Source organism: Poecile atricapillus, chromosome 3, assembly GCF_030490865.1.
Source record: "Poecile atricapillus isolate bPoeAtr1 chromosome 3, bPoeAtr1.hap1, whole genome shotgun sequence".
NCBI classification, from domain to species: Eukaryota; Metazoa; Chordata; class Aves; order Passeriformes; family Paridae; genus Poecile; species Poecile atricapillus.
In genome coordinates this window covers 94858728-94875875 of record NC_081251.1, presented here as the reverse complement: position 1 = coordinate 94875875, position 17148 = coordinate 94858728, and the positions used below count along the sequence as shown (strand labels likewise).

Genomic DNA, 17148 nt, shown 5'->3' with positions numbered 1-17148 from the left:
ATTTTGTAAACTGTTCGCACAACAATATATAAAAACATCTGCAAAAACAGGTAATTAATGTGTCAAGCCAAACTAATGCATTTTTTATGGTGTCCATGCTTCGTCAACTGTAATTATAACTCTTTTTAAGCAAATGATGATGTGTTTGTTGCAATGTGCAAGTGGTTATTTTAGATGCTCTGTTTACTATTACTGCAAACAGAATATAAAAACTCTACAGCTACTTTGTTGCACATATAAGCCTTCATCCACACACATAAGCACAAGCAGGCTGCTCCCTCATTTTCCAAAGGCTTTGCCTATTTCAAAGAAATACCTTAAAATGAAAATTGGCTTTGGAAAGGCTGACCAGGCCACCCGCTGACCAAAGTAACAGTAAGCCAGGACATTAGGACAGCAGCCAATGATTTAAAATTTGTTCTTTAATTTACTTTTCCAAAGACAGCTCAGATACAATATATTTACAAATATGGATATTCCTAACAACATTCAAATGATTTTGAGGGTTTGACAGAGGAAAACCACAAATATCAGAAATATTGTGCCACTGACTTCTGTGACTTGTCTGATTGTCTGCCAATAGTGCACTGATTTGAATGAAAAACACAAAGAAGCAGCCCTTTCACAGCAGTGTGGAAGTGTACAGCAGTGGCATTTGGAAAACTAGCAAAATTCTTGCTTGTCTTCTGCTCAGAGTTTTCACCCACACTTCACAGTACCTCAGAAGAGGATACACCTTTGAGAGATCATCTAACTCAATGCAGAAGCATTTGGCTCAGTTAACTGCTTATTCACACATCAAATCTCCTGTAATTCTATCTTATAGGAAATTACATATGTTTAGGTAGTAACAGCAAAAAGCTATTGAAAGGAGGCCATATTCAATCAACTTAGACAAATTTTAAAAAATTTGGTCAGTAAAGACCATGGACAAAAAACTTTTTCCTCAAATAATGTGGGATGCTATAAAGAGAACACATCTCAGAAGCATAGTAGTGCTGTCAGACTTGCTCTGGTGTGTAACTTTTCTCCTCCAAGGGTTCAGGATGAAGTCATGATTAAGATCTGTTTCCCTCTGGATGATAAAGATAGCTCTAGCTGCCACTTGCTACTAACATATACAGAAAAACCCCAAAAATAATCAGCAAATAATGATGTGTAGCACCCACCCAGGAATTCTAGATATCCCTTCCTTTCTTTGTGCCCGACCAGTTCCAAATCATCCCCCTTGAGGTGTTAAGAGGTTTTCCTCAGCAAGAGTTTATCTGTCAGGGCAACATAGGTTGCCTGAGTAGGTGCTTGGCCAGGACGGGGATATTTTCAAAGAAAAAGTAAGGCCATACAGTTGGTAATACCTGTCCCAATCCTCTGTGACCTCCTCTTCCTGCTTTTCTCTCAGACTTACTAAAAATATATGTGGGCTGCCTTCCTTTAAAGAAGATATCAGAAGAGATTTGCTCCAGGAAGGAATATCCTCTTCCAGAACAAGCTACAAGGAACTTGTGTGAGACTGCCTGTTGTGCCAGCCCCAAACTCCACGTTCTTAACAATTTAAACAGTAAAACTTTCTCTAAATACTGAAATCTTCAATGAAACATTTATAATTGCCAAATCTAACAGCTATAATACCATTTTTTATTTTTAAAAGTTTCTTTATCTTCTTCACAGTCTTCCTGCACATATCACCCAGCTGGATTGCTGAATTTTTCAAAGAATTGCTCTCTATAAAAATGCAAGGGAGTAAGCCTTAAAAGATTTATTTCTTCTCACAATGAAAAGAGGTTTAGCAGCACCTTCCTTATTAGTGGGTAGCCCAGCTGTTATTTTTGCCTAATTGGTTCAAGAGGACCTCTGTTCTTCTTAGGGCAAACACTTCTTACATCATGTGAAGCAGACTCCTTTGTCCATATTAGCCAAACAAAAGCTCAGGCACACCGTAAGTGACAATGCGACTCATAATCCAGCACAGGTTTGTGATGACTTTGGACACTGTTTTATAACCCCAAAATTTATTTCAGGAAGGGGAAAAGCTGCTGATTTTGGAACCAGTCTCCACCAACTTTCACAGGAGGGTGGGTAACCTTTAATTTTCAAACAATTACTTAAGTGAAATGTGGCAGGTGCTGGGGTAGACGGATACTGCAGCATCAAGGAAAGAACTATAGATTTTAGCAGCAGGTGGGGGTTTGGAATTGTGAAATAAGACCACTACCTCATCAGCTCTAGTATGCTTTACATTATATTAACTGCGAGTTCCTTTGAGGTGCTGATCAAATTCTGCAGCTGAAAAAAAACTGTAAATATTAAAAAATAAGACAAAGGTTAAGCCCATTATGATAAAACAGCTTGAAGTGATCATTTTTCCTCTTTTTTTTTTTCTCAACATTTTTTTCCCCTTTTTTTTCTCTTAACATTTTGAGAGAGCTGAAATTTATTAAGATGCAACGCATTTAACAGAACCATTCTCTCTTGCTTTTCTGAAGATTCAGGACAGCACTGCTCTCTATCAACCAAGAAAAGCCACTTAAAAGTTAAACCTTTCACACTAAAGCACAAATTTGTGACAGTGAGTGAACACCCACAAATTCTTCTTCCAACTTTCCAGTGTGCTGGTAGCTATTATATCCATATGTTACACACATCATCTTCACTGCAGGATGCCTGAGACCCTTAGAAATCTACATTTCCTATGAAGTTGCCAGTTCTGCATCCTGTAGAAAACCTATGGCTACACACCTGTCATGTAAATGTCTAGGTAAAGACATTTCTCCCCAGGGGAAAAAAAAAAATGTTGGCATATTTGCTGAAGTTAAGATTACACAGAATAATGGTGTGGGTGAAATGTGTTTGAGTGACCAGTAAAGCAGGAGGCAATAAAACTGAAGATAAGAAATGTAACTTGCCAGAAATGCTAACCAACAAACATCTGCCTCTAAAGAAACTCTCATGTTAAATCCACAAAGTGGTGGCAGCTTTTCATGTGCACGTACAACTGCCTGGAAAAAAATAAAATTAATGGTCACAGCACCCAGCATTTCAGGGAGGAAAGTCCTAACTTCCCATCTATCTGCTAATACTTGTAGTCCTAACTGTAAGGTATTTCACCAAAGTAAGACTTAATACAACAAATGTTCTTGAACATTCTTCTGTTGAACTACTTCAGAAGGCAATAAACCCTCTAAGTGTTTCAAAGACAGAAGGACAAGCAGTGACATTCTGGAAAATTAGCAATATTCTTGCTTGTTTTATTCTAAATATTCTAAACTAGCATAGAGCAGGGGACAAAATGGTGACAGCAGCAGCAAGTCCTCCAACACAAGCACCATGGGAACAGGGGAAGACCACTGATAGTAAGAGTAAGGAAAGAAGATACACAGGCCACCACCACAGGAGAGAGGAAATTTCCAAGTTCTCTGCACTCCTACTTCTTGACTAAAAGGACAAGTTCAAATTAGAATTAGCATCCACAAACATTCTTTGCCTCAGAGCATAGGTAACCCAGGCACACAGGAACACAGACACCTACCCCTTCAAGTAAGAACAGTTTGAAGTAAAGTACTTCAGGGGATAAAAAAGAAAAAGGCAGAGTAAAAAAACCCAATTATGAGATTCATAAATCCCGACAGTCTAATACTACTCATATTTATGTATTAAACGCAAATCATACGTACTTTTATATACTACTATGGGAAATGGTATTTTTCCCCAAGCAATCACAACAATCTCTAAAACAGAAGAGCCAGCAGCAGGCCTTGTAGAGATCAAACCTATACTAGTCCTTCTACACAGCTCTGAAGCTAAGAGGAAGAGTTGAGAGGGAAAGAGGACAGGAAAAGAGAAAAGGAGGATGTGAAAAGAGAGAAGCTGTATATGCAGGAACTGTTTGGGAGATAATCAGAGCACTGATTATCATGCAGTATCATGCCCTTAAACCTATCTATGCAATTTTTCTATTCCAGCTAGTAATTTGCCTCAGTTCACCTACAGTGCCTGAGGCATTGAATTCTGCAGCCAGAGACTCCAAATTTCTCACCTGCGGACAGCAGCGACACTGTAACCTAGATCAGTCTGCCCTGTCTACCCTGCATGCTGCAAGGAGTGTGGCAGACCTACTGGGTCTTCTGATGGGAGGCAGAAACCCCACACAGCTACAGTCAAAAGAACATTCCTGCACTCTGCAGCTAAGTGTTGTGGCTAACAACAGCTGAGATAAAAGACAGTGCAGGCTTGAAGAGATGGCTGTCAAAGAGGCCAGGCACAGGCAGCAACCTGGCAAGGAACTGCTATGAGGAAAGACTCAAATCTTGCAAAGGTCAGAACACCACCAAGTCAATGGAGCTAGCTTTGTCCCAAGAAGGAAGAAAAATGAGATTTCTAAGGCTCAACTGGTCACATATTTATTAATTCTTTAACAGCCACATGCTAAGTAACCACATTCAGAGTCATCTCTGCATCACACCCAACGCATTGGATGTATTGCAGGTATTGCTACAGTTCACTTTCACGTGTATTGCAAGGCTCTAAGCTCTGCAGCCTCAGACCTTTATCAGCCTCCAGGTGCAGAGAAGTCTTGCAGCTTAAATGGAACTTTGCCTTGAGTGTTTCTTTGCATAGCTGAATCTGGCTGTATTTATATAGCAACCAGCTTCTGGCATTAACTATATGCATTAACCATATTTCACTGGCACATGCTGTATTTTACTGCTTTGCCACAACCAGGTGCCTAAACCCAGCACCTTCACACAGGTAATGACATCACTCAGGGTAGTCCATCCAGCATGTACTGCACAGTGAAGGATCCTACAGCACTAATCTGCTCTGAAGCTCTGTGTGGTCAACAATGGGCTTGGAAGACAACACATTCCAATTATGAACAGTTCAAACTCCATAGTAGCATGTGTTTCAGCATCACTGGCAGCATGGTGAAATATGATTTTTTTTTTTAACCAACCATAGTATTTCCAACATCCATTCTTAATCCAGCTGCTTATCAACAGACAAATCCTGTCATACACTTTTCTTATGAAGCAGCAGCTGTGATTTCAAGGTTGTATGAAGCACTAGGAGAGAGGGAGCACTTTGTATCATTGTACAGAAAGCTCAGCCCAAGTTCTACAGCATCCTCACAGTCCAATAGCAGAAACAGAAATGGGTTTCGGTTCCTTTGGTAGGAACCAGGTCAGGAAGTTTTTGCCTTGACTGGTTCCAGCCTCAGTGGAAGTATAAAACTACAACAGCAAACAGATTGAACATAAGAACATAAGAACACAGATGCCTAAGATCAGGGTGGGAAGAATTACAGTTTCATCAGTCATCCCATCACCAACCTTTCCCTGTGGAGTCCAGCACAACTCTGAGGGTTTCCCTGCAGACATCAGCTCACACTCCAATTCACCTTCTCAGAAAACAGGTCTGTTGTTTTCTTAAAGACATTGACACAACCAGACACATCTGCTGGATAGCTCAGTAACTGTTAACATCAATGAGGAACACTACTCAGAGACCTTCATGAGTGAAAGGAATTTAAAATAGCTACTGTGTGGTAACAGAAGTTGTCTTCATAAGTGCCATTCAACAAACAAGCAAAGGAAGCCAGAAATGTGCTGGTGGAACGCCATGGCTGTTTCCCTTTTCATAAAGTCCTGTCTTCTTGGCATTCTGTCAAGCATACTCCTGTTTGCATCCCTGGCTCCATCACAAGTTCAAATCATAGCCCATCATAATCCCAGTAATTAGACACAAGTTGGTTTGTTTTCAGTATATCCAAAAATATCACCTAGCTGTCCAAAGTATTCCCAGCATTTCATTGTACATGCATTTCTGGGTTAAAAGTCAAAGTCATTTTAGCAAAGTTCCAGTAATTTGTGTAATTTTTGTTCCAGCTCTGTTTACTGGATAAACATTAAAATAGCACGGAGCAGTACAAAACTGACATTCACAGTCTGCTTTCAAAGACACCAGCAGCTTATTCAGAACTTGCAGATCCCTAACACAAAGCAGGGATACCTGGAAGACAGCTTGTGGCTGCTGACACTCCAGAGGCATCACATACTTCATGCAACAAGGTTCATACTGCCTAAACTAAGTCAATATTCATTCTGCCCAGCCACAGCTGCTACATGTGTGAAAATAAACATCCCAAAACTCTGACAGAGTAAATGGATCATCTCCCTTCAGATGTTAATGTGCAACATGGACAGACCAGCAATGAACACGTTTGGTTTCTAAAACACAAGGAAGAGATCCTGTACTTTCCTACATGAATTATGCTGGCCATGCTGTCCAGTGTTCTTGCTTCTTCACATGCCTGAAGTTATTGAAACACAGCAGTAAACAGCAGGGTTAACTCTGTTCATCACACACCTCAGACTGACCAGATCCATAATGGATATAACTAAAGAATGGCTGCGGATGTAAAAAGAGGAGCAGTTTATACCAACAGGACTCCCTTCTTTATTACAAAAAAAAAAAAAAAACTCTCCATAATTTCATGATCTGCTTGTTCCTAACATAAGCTATGCCCTATACCAAAGTCATGGAATGCACTACTTTGCATAAAACAGAGTTAACTTCCAGCTAGAAGTTGGTGGCTTGCTATTGATTAGTGCATTTTTTTCCATCACTAGGCCTGAAGCAATGCACTGACCTCAAAGTGCTTTGACATGCTAACAAAACAAAGGAACAGCTATAATTGCGAGCCAAAGTTTCTATCACTTAGCATACTTGGTATGCTTAAAAAGGCAGAAAACCTTGAATTCTAGAAGGTTTCAGCTCCTAGAGAATTGTTGAACCATTCTACACAACCCTTACACACCTGTCTTCCAAAAGATTCCAAACCCTGCATGCAGCAATGCCCAGAAAAGACAAGAGGAACAGCAGAATTGGTACATATTCAGAAGAAAGAAATAGAAAATTATGGCAGCTACTCCCTGTCACTGCAAGCAAGGCAGCTCTGGTGAAACAGGAAGGCACGAAAGGTGCAGTTCAAAGGCTACACTGCCAGTCCAAGATTTCGTCCTTCTTCCCACTGACAACTGGTTAATATTAAAGATGTGTATGAAGCAGAAGCAGGCCAAACACGTGTAAGGAGGAGATGCCCAGAGTCCAAGGTATACACCAGTCTCTGAGCACACAGGCAGCAGTCATTCCCCAAGGGACACAAATTGGGTCTCTTGGCAGGACCACAAATAGGACATGAAAGGATTTAGTACTAAACTCTGCAAGAGACGAGCAAAAGAAAATACATATGCACCTTGCCCAGAATAATTAACAGCACTGTACATCTGAGAGCATGTGCACAGCTGAAAGCAAAGTCAAGATGGCAATTTCTCAAACATAAGACACCTGCCTCACCCAACATTAGCACCAGCAGCTCAGAGAGCTGGAAAGTCATCAGTAATACAAGAGGCTCAAGTGTGCTTAGCTGCCTTTAGGGAAGCCTCCTACTTCAAACTAACCAGCATAGGTCTATAAACCTGCAGCACTGAACTTTCTCCTACGTGGCTTTGACGAGGCAGCCTTGAGCAGCAGATCTTGTGCTGAGCCCAGAGGAGCGACTGGTACCTGCCACAGCCTCACCCTTCAGACCCACCAAAGCAGCTCACAGAGGTCTTGCACCCAAGCAAGCGGACAGTCTCAATTCCCAAGTCCGAAGCACAGAGGATGGGTGGCATTCCTTTCCCCATCTCCGTGCGCTGGTACAACCGCCCGATTCCAAGTCTCGGGCAGCAATTTCTATTTCCTTGCCGCCACCTCGTGGCCAAAGTCTGCGTTCCTGTATTTCTGCATTTTCCAGGGAAAAAGCCACCTGCGGCCCGCTCCAGAGGCCACGCGTTCTGCAGTGGCTGCGCTCAGAGACAACGGCACTGCACAGGTGTGTAAGGATCGATGAACACTGGGTTTCACTCTCAGCTGTTACAAAGTCTTATTTACTCTAAACAGGTGCAAAAGAACCAGTGGCAGAAGACCAGAAGCATTTTGTAGTAATTGCACCATCCTTATCTTTGAAAGGAGTATGTTATTATCTGTGTGAAATACATAACTAGGGGTGTTTAAATAACTGAAGACATGAGGTGCAATGCAATATACATTAAATGTTCACATATTAATGCTAAACGCACTACCTTCACAAGGCAGCTACATTAAAAACTTTTGTTTGGGTGTGGTTTTTTGGGGGGGTATGTTTTTGGTTTTTTTTTTTACTGTCCTCATAGAACATGAGACAGCACATTGTTTTTTGATGTCTCCTTTTTAGGAAGACATCTGGACCAGCCCTGTCATGAAGAGGGCAACAGTGTCTCTCTGCCAGCTTACAGAAGCTTCAAGGAGAATGGGACACAAAATGAGCCGGATCTACCCAAATCTAGTTTGAATGCCCAGAAGAGAATGAATACTCCTTCACAGCCATGCAGCGTAACACAGAGAAATTAAAAAAGAGATGACTGCTAGGAGCCACTCTGTGTACAGTTATCCCAAGGGATAAGATGCCACTTAAAATGCAACACATTCCCATAACTCCCTCTTGTGTGCTATACAGAGGCAATATCAGGGACCGCAAAGAAAAAGGTGCCGGTGCTGGTTACATGTTTCTTCATCCATCAGGAACACTGACACACACCACACAAGCACCATCACTAAAAATTCATTAGTAACTCCCACCACACTGAGTAGCATCCAGAAAATTGGGCAGAATATCACAGATTTCTAAGATTCCTTGAATTTCTTCCTAGGCTGAAAAGCAGGGATAAGTGGGTAAGAGAAAAGGATTAACTTCTGTCTGAGGTAGCTGGACAAGTGGCTAGTCAACAGCAAAAAAAGGAAAAATCCTTGGAGGAAATTTTGGCAAATATAAGAACCCACTCTGGTTTAACAAGTTCGTATGCATGAGCTGAGCGAGTCACCTACATGCAATAAAAGTCTTTCACAACTTTAAAGCAAATGTACTGCCCTAAGGATTACCACAAATTCAAAGCCAACATGTTTAACCACTGCCACAACTCAAGTATACATGATAATTACCACAGCAAAACTGATGTGCAATAGACTGACTTGTTTTCATGCCCTAACAGTTTGAAACTGTTTAATAAAGAAAGCTTTTGAAGTTGAAGTTTGAACTGTCAGTTCAAAACAGCATCATGGCAGCCTTGCATCATGGCTGGCAGACCAAAGTATTTATGACAAAATAGGATATCCTTCAGCAGATCAAAACTGAATGGCCCACAGCTCTATGAAAAAGTACACTTGCAAAGAAAGAATAGCTGGGCTCTCCAACAGAAGACTGCCAGCATATTTGACACTAAGAATGGAAAATATTTTGACAGCACAAGCAAGGAAAGGTAGGATGCTATTGAAAAGCCACAACAAGCAGCAAAGCAGCAACCCTACTGACATCACTGAGACTAGAAAAGAGGTAGATTTACTTTTGCCAGAAAGTATAAGATACTTTAAGCAAAGGCTATGCACATATCTTGGCTCACGACTCTAGTTCTCATCAGCAACCTACACATTATTTTTTGCCAGGCCCCATTAAATCAGCTCAGCAGGTAACTTCCATTGATAGAACTGTTCAGAAAGTCTGGACCACTGCTGTGCATCCCACTGGGACATAGCAAAGGCTCCTTGCTTGTGTGTGTCTGATACATTCATGTCTAAGTCCAGATCTGGAGCAGCAGAATGCACCTGTGCTGTACACTGTCAAACAAAGGCACAATTATTATCTCACTCATTTGATCTGTGTGGGACAGAAGCACAGATCCTGAATTCACTCCAGGGAAGAACAAATCTTCCCCTGTACTTTATAGTTTTAAGGCACTGTTGGGGAAAATGCAAATTATGTGAGGTTATCACTCAAGATTCTCAAGAGCTAGAGAAGGGAAAAAATTTTCTCCCTTACTGACAAGGTGCAAGGAAGCAGAAATTTGCATTTGGTTGCATCCAGTCTATTAACAACAGCTTTTGCAGATATATATTGACAGACCAAAGTCTTTTGAAAAGAAAAAAAAACAAACTGTTCTCCTCTAGCAATGCAAGCATATAAGTTTCTATGCATCCTTTAGCTAGAAAAGGATAATAGTTTAATGGAAGAAGCAAGAGGCTGTGAGACAAGAGCAGTTCTAATCCTGTTGTGATTGGGAAGTTAACCTGAGTCTGCCTCTCCCCATGCGTAAAATGGGGATAATTAATCCTCACTTAACCATGTAAATTAAATAATGTTTCAACAGTGCTGCAAGTGCCACATATTAATTAATGGCTAGGCAATAAAAAGGAAAGAGGCAAAAGTGGAGGACTTTGCTACTTACCTGCAAGTTGAAGGTTGTGCTGCAATTTTAACAGAGGAGGTATTGGGCACTTGGAAGATGAGACCCTAAATTATCACTCAGTCTTAGACAGAAAGACAGAGAGAGAAAGGTTTCTCTCTCTCACAAGCACACAGCTATCAAGTACATGAAAGCAAGGCACGTGTAATTCTGCATTTCAGATCACTTCTCTGCAATGCAGTAAGCTGATATTAACCATGGAAACTCCATAAACAAACGCAAGGAGAAGACAAGCATCATGGTAAGATCCATACCTTGAACACCTTCCAGAAGCAGATCAACCCCGTTTCTATAAAAGCTTAAGGCGGTTTCATAATCTTCCTCCTCCTCCTTCTTCAAGGCCAGTTTTATTAACTCGCCTGCTTTTTCCAAGTAATCTTGTTTGCCTGGCTTGGATTTTAAGCTTCCAGTAAACAAACCATGGCTTTCCTTTTCTCCTTCGGGTTTGCTCCACTCCTGCTCAGACGCCAGTGTGCTTTGGCCTGGGGGTTCAGAAGTAACACAAAGACCAGCAGCTCTACTGGGAGAACTTTGGTTGGATGCCATTCCATCATCTACCTCGGCAAGAGAATCTACATCGACTGTCAGAGAGATCAGGTCACTATCACTGGAGAAGCCTGAAAGTCAGAAAGACATCCATTATTCTACATTGCTCATATACCTTAGGAGCCTTCCAAATTCTCCATCCCAAAGATTTAGCTCTTTTTGCTTATGCAGTTTCCTGAGAATGCCCACAGAAACTCCCTGATTGCAATGTTGTCTCTAAAAAATTTTAGTACCTATAGAAACATATTTTTAAAAATTAACAACAAACTCTGCAGAACAATAGGTCTTCATTTCAGTACTGGGAATGAAGAGACCAACATCTAACACCCAACTTAAACTTCCAAAACAGCTCACCACTGGGCTCCAGGAAATTACAAAACTAAACCTGTGTGAGTGCTATTAAAAAAGTCAACCAGCAGGAGCCAAATTACTGCTGCAAGAAATTCAAACATACTGTTTAAAATCAGTAAGATGAAGCATCCTCAAAACAGTAAATGAGGAGTTTGAATTAACACAGATTTACTGTCAGCTTATGTATCATGCAGCACTCAGTTCACATATAACACGTATAATCTTCCTTCACTGCTAACACATGGCAGAATTAATTACTTAACACCTCTTTCGTCACTCAAATCTGAGCTAACACATTTTATTTTACATTTGCCATAAGTCACTATACCCTTACTGCAAGCTGACCTTCAGCTAGATCACAGGAATTTTTCATGGTTATTTGGGAATAAATGGCAACAAAGGTACTTTACATATATACCATTTAATTCTATGAGGACTATCATCCACAAAAGACTTTCACTCAATTAGCATTTTCCAATGATTTAATTTCCACAAATGTAAAGGAAACAACTTCGAGATCTCACCTCCACATTCTGATTGGCTCGTAAGTGTCACATCATCAAGCCCACTTAAATCCTTTCGAACTGAAAAGGAGAAGGACAAAAATGTTTCTGACATCCACGTGTACAACAGACTACAAGTCCCCTTGCCATCGGAATGAAAAAGCATGACCCTCCTACAGGTAAGTCTATAATATGAAACTGCCCTATGACTGGCTATCAGAGACATCCAATTGTTAACACACCATTAAAACTGGGGGAGTGGTACTAGGTTTGCCATTTCTCACTGTCTCAAAGATTTAAAAACAAAACACAGGTCCTTGCTTGAGTGGGGGATTATTCAAACATCACACTCCAATCCCCCTCATTCCAGCAGCAGAAAGACTATAGTCCCTATCTCTCTCTGCTCTGATGATCTATGGCTAAGGAGACTTAAAGCAGGAAAGTTTTCAAAGCTGGGACCTACACACCAGGGGAAAAAAAAAGCCAGCTTTCAGTCTCAAAAACATCTTTCCAGACTAGTACCCTGCATGAGACATATGGAGCAAGGCACAAATTTGGCAGTGCCACCTGGATATCAAGTAGCAGTTTGTTTTTATCACCTTGGCACATGTACCTACCGAGGTAATAAAACAGGCAACAAGGTCAAGATATTTAGCTGTTTGTATGCAGAGATACTTTCTCCTATACTATTGTCACAGTGAAGATTTTAACCACATTTCCAGATAGCATGTTCTGACTCATTTCCAAAAAGTATGTGGCAGCAGCAAGAAGCTGACTCAAAGGCAACTAACTCAAACTTTCCTTTACATTTTGTAGCTGTAGAGTTACAGGAGTTTACCATTTGTGGAAGAGGAGTTAGAAGGCACTGTAGAAACAGTGTTTTTCTAAAAGCCAGCAGTTCTTTACCATGAATGAGAGGAAAAAGTCATGAAGGAGAACAAATTACCAGTCACTCTTTGTCTGAAAAGCAAGGGATGGTGATATTTGTGACCTAGACTACTTGAGAGGAAGGGACAGGGCGCACAGAACACAATGCTCCTGAACTTCTCATGGAAGGGCCATAAAGTGAAGTGTTCATGCAGAGAAGAAAACAGACTGGGTAGCCCTCAATCCTGCAAGAATGAAGGAAAACTCACAACAGAAAAGCTGGAGGAAGACAGAAGATTCATTTAGTAGTGTAATAATAATGGGCCATTCACCTGCTCAATTTAGGGGCAGCAATATCAAATTTGAGGGTGGTGAACTGAGCATTTATTAAACACCATTTAGAGGTATATCAGGTGGTAGAAGCAGATCTGATTGATGGACAAAGAGTGCAGAGAGAAAGCATGAATGGAAAAGCTGGGGGTTTTGGAAGGGTGTTCTGGCCACCCAGATGAGATGAATAAGAGCCCATCCACACAGATCTCACACAGACTCAAGCTCCCCTCCCTGCAGGCTAAACAAAACTATGTTTGCTCTTGCCTTGTAGCCAACTCAGCCAAAAGCTGTATGAACACAGACAGCATGGCACAGAGCCTGAGCTAATAAACTTTCCTTTAGGTCAGGTTTAGAGCCTGGAGCTGGCACCACACAAAAACAGTCATGGGGTTTCCAGTCAGCTTATAGGGTAGGAAGCATCTCAAGTGCACAGGCTTATTTCTGGGAAGATAATGTGTACATGGTAAAACAGAAGGAGAGAGGAAAAAAGAGAACAAAAAAAAAAGAAATTACTTCCTGATGAAGTTCTCTAAAGAATCTGGCAAGGTAATTGATATAGAAACACTTATGAAGAGAAAGCTGGACATCTGAACATCATCCCATGTACTCGGAGAAGAAGACAAAGTGACTGTTTGTCAGGAATATAAGATGAGAATAATGAAGCTGAAATTGAACACTGTATTTTTCACTGTAATTGAATCTCTGTACTTGTCTCTGCCTTGTGCAATTTCACTGTATCTGAAAAGTAAACAGTTTCCAAAAATTGGTGGAAAGCCTGGGTAACCTGGCCTCTTGCAAGCAGACTCCTATGAAAGCATGAAGTGCAAACTCCTTTTACAAGCAAGGTATTTGCTGCTTATTTTGGTACAAAAACATTTCTACTTCTGTCAATTTGCATCTTCCACGATTGATATGCACACCTTCTGCAAAATGAACTTTGTCTGGAAAGAATAGATGAAAGTGAGAAAACACAACCCACCCTTAAAAGCAAACAGCAGCACCTGTTAAGGGATGGATTTGCTGCTTCTCAGTACAACAGCCTGAATGAACCGTTCCCACGTGGAGGCCCTTGGATGCCCACAGAAAGCAGCACAATGAACCAGCCACAGTTAACTGCCATAATCAGACTGGGAAAAATCAGATGCAGGCAGGAGGCTGTGAGGAGAGTCAGGGAGAGGACTCAAGGCCGAGTATTGCCACTGCCATCTAGAGGTTTTAAAGACAGATGTTTCCTTCTGTCCATAGCCTCCCCCCCACCACCAAAATCTGCTTTAAAGCATAAGAAGATATGAGCTGGAAGACACATAAGATTTTAGAAAATATAACTCCACAAAATTCACATTCAGCATCTCCAAATCCTGTGTTCATAGGTTCCAAGTATCCCGTAAAAGCCCTCCAGTCAATTCAGACGGGTATCAAAGAAATTTTTTACTTTTCAGCATTTTTTCTTTTCAGTATTTTATCTGACATGAAGAAAGTGGTTTTCTTCTGCTAAAAATGGGGCCCTTGTGAATAATGAATAGAAACGTTCACATTAAGCACTTCTAGAAGCACTCTTTATTTTATAGGGCAAAGTGTAAAGTGAGTGCATTGTCAGAATCCGAAATGTTGAATTTCACAGATATCATGAAAACCCTTTAAAACCAGTTAGTGTTACTTATCATAACTGCCCTCTTCAACTAAATAACTATATATAACACATACTAAAAAATACATATTTTTATATATACATATAATACACATACACAACAACTTCTATACCTTTCCCTTCACAGAACAAAATATTGTGGGGACATTAGTTCATTAACATCATATAAGATACTACAAGTGAGCAAAGCTCACTTCCTATGTAGAATATATTGTACAACTAAGCACAAAGTTATTGACATAGAGAGAACCTAGGGACAAGTCATACAACCTCAAGAAAAAAAAAATAACCAACAACAGTTAGAAGAGAAAACCCATTTTTTGTTATGCAAGGATTGTTTTATCAAAGCAAATTTATACCATAAAGAGCAGATCCCTTCCTAAATAAGCCCTAATAAGGGTTTAATAATGTGGATTTATACATGAGTGCTAAGCAATTCCAAAGGAAAACTTAAGAGCTGGAGAAGGATTTCCTAGAAATCACAAGGACCAGGCATAGATTAGAAACACATAGATATCTAAAAAATTGCATGGTGCACAGAAATGCTTAAGCTGACTCAGCCTACAAGCAGGCAAGAAGCTCTAGTACAGTATTTATTTGGGCTGACTGACCCTTCCTTACAGCTATACTATTATTTAGTGCAAGTGAAGTGCCACTAAAAGCACCACTAAAATTACTCTACATGTGGTATCCAAGTCAGCATGTAGACCTTCAGAAGAAAAAGGTCTACTCTTTAGGAGAAGAAGCTCTACTTCTTCCAGAAGTGCAGACAGCTCTGCTGAGCCAAATTTCTCTCTTGCCAGTCCCACCTCAGCATTTTTGCCATAAAAAGCAAACAGAAACTGGAGGCCAGTGCTCCATGAAGAAATCTGTCACTTGTCATTTATGAGCTGCTTTAAAACAGATCGTGCTATGAGGTTATGTGGGAAGACAAAGCAAACCTTCAGAGCTGCAGTCAGACAGGTTGTCAGTCAGAGAGTCAGACAGAGGCTCAACAGGGCCAATCAATTCAGAGCCATCATGCACCTCTCCACCCTGAAAAGAAAGAGGCAAAGGAATTACTTGGCTGCTGTGCTCTATGGAAATTCTCATTGTATAGAAAGGATACCCAAAATTATATTTCCTAATCAGTGAGTGCATTACTTTAGCATTAATGAATTAAATTAAACCATATAAGCCTGCAAATTAAACAATGATTTTTGGTTAAGTCATGTTTGGTTGCCACAGACTGACTACACATCTAAATATTTAGCCTACTGCAGCTTCAGAATTTTGAACCACACAGACCTGCACACCCAAGTCTAACAGGCAGACAATAATAATGCTCCTGATCCCCTGTGTCACATATAGTCTGTGCCTTTCAGTGGTGCTCCCAAGCACAGGACTTTGTCCATCAGACTAATATCCCACTCAGGACCCACTATCTTGAGTTCAGTTGTAGTTGCGACTTAACAAAGATACAAGAAGGACATTCCTCTCCAAGCCTGAAAGAAATCAAAGTGAAGAGAACTAACAACAGCACCAGAAACCACCTAAATTTTTTTGCTGTTTTTTTTAATTTCTGCTTCACATCTCAGGTGCACACTTTCCATGCCGCTTTAACAGAAAGCGCACCATTTTCAAGGCCGTGTTACAAACCAGCATTGCTAATCTGTCTTGAATCAGCCCAGCACATTTTCACACAAGCCAGCTTATTCTTCTGGAGATTATAACACATAGATACAGAGAACACTCCCTTCAGACATTTCTAAGAATTCATTGTCCAAGTCTTTCTTACCACAGCTATTTGCACAAAAATCTGAAAAGGAACAAAACCACCCATGGGCAGAGCTAAAAGCACACAGGCTGAGCTGGTGACACACCAAACCTAAGGCTCTCTTAGAGGAAAGCATGACACCACATCAGCTAACAAATGAGCCTAAATTATTGCATTTGCATAACCCCCCTTGAAGACATAGTTCGTCCTAAAAAAACATTGGTTTTTTAGTTTTATTCATTTCCCTGCAAAGCCAGAAAAGGTCCATTGGGAGGCTAAAACTAATACTTTTATTAATCAAAGGAGGGAAAGAGAGGTCTGAAAAAGTACAGAAGTATTTCCAAAGAACTGAAAAAATGCAAGTGCGAATAAACCAAAAAGTAAAATAGTCTAACGTGGTCTCACACTCATTTATTGACACCAAAGACACTTAAAGAAAATTATTTAAAGTATTTTAAAGAACACTGCAATAACTTCATCATGAAAACAAGTGAAGAATTTTAAGCTTTGATAAAATTTTGCTCTTGGATACATATATGTACATATATAATTTAAATATACTAAACACATTAATAGGCTTAAGTCTCATCTCAGCCAGATGAACATTTCCTTAATTCCAGAGAGTTACTATCATGGGTACATGTAAATTTATGCTTATGAGTTTGCAGAACATTAGACTAAGCTACTGAAAATAAAGAGCTTTGAAGGAACTATTGAAAAGAAACACGCTTCAGCTGTAATAAAGAAGAAGTCCATATCAATGTGCTGTCCTAAAATTTGTTATGGAGACTGGTTCTCACAACACTGCACAAGCTGCACGTTGGACTA

General features: G+C 40.4%; 1 protein-coding gene across 1 annotated transcript in view; it reads right to left on the bottom strand.

Annotated features, from left to right (window-relative positions):
* Positions 1-17148, bottom strand: part of RPS6KC1 (ribosomal protein S6 kinase C1) — an 85799-nt gene that overhangs the window by 50916 nt on the left and 17735 nt on the right. The window contains exons 5-7 of the mRNA XM_058836044.1: positions 15506-15599; positions 11738-11797; positions 10571-10933 (exon numbers count right to left, since the gene is read on the bottom strand). Of these exons, the coding sequence (XP_058692027.1) occupies positions 10571-10933; positions 11738-11797; positions 15506-15599 (517 nt within the window). The remainder of the gene's footprint in view (positions 1-10570; positions 10934-11737; positions 11798-15505; positions 15600-17148) is intronic.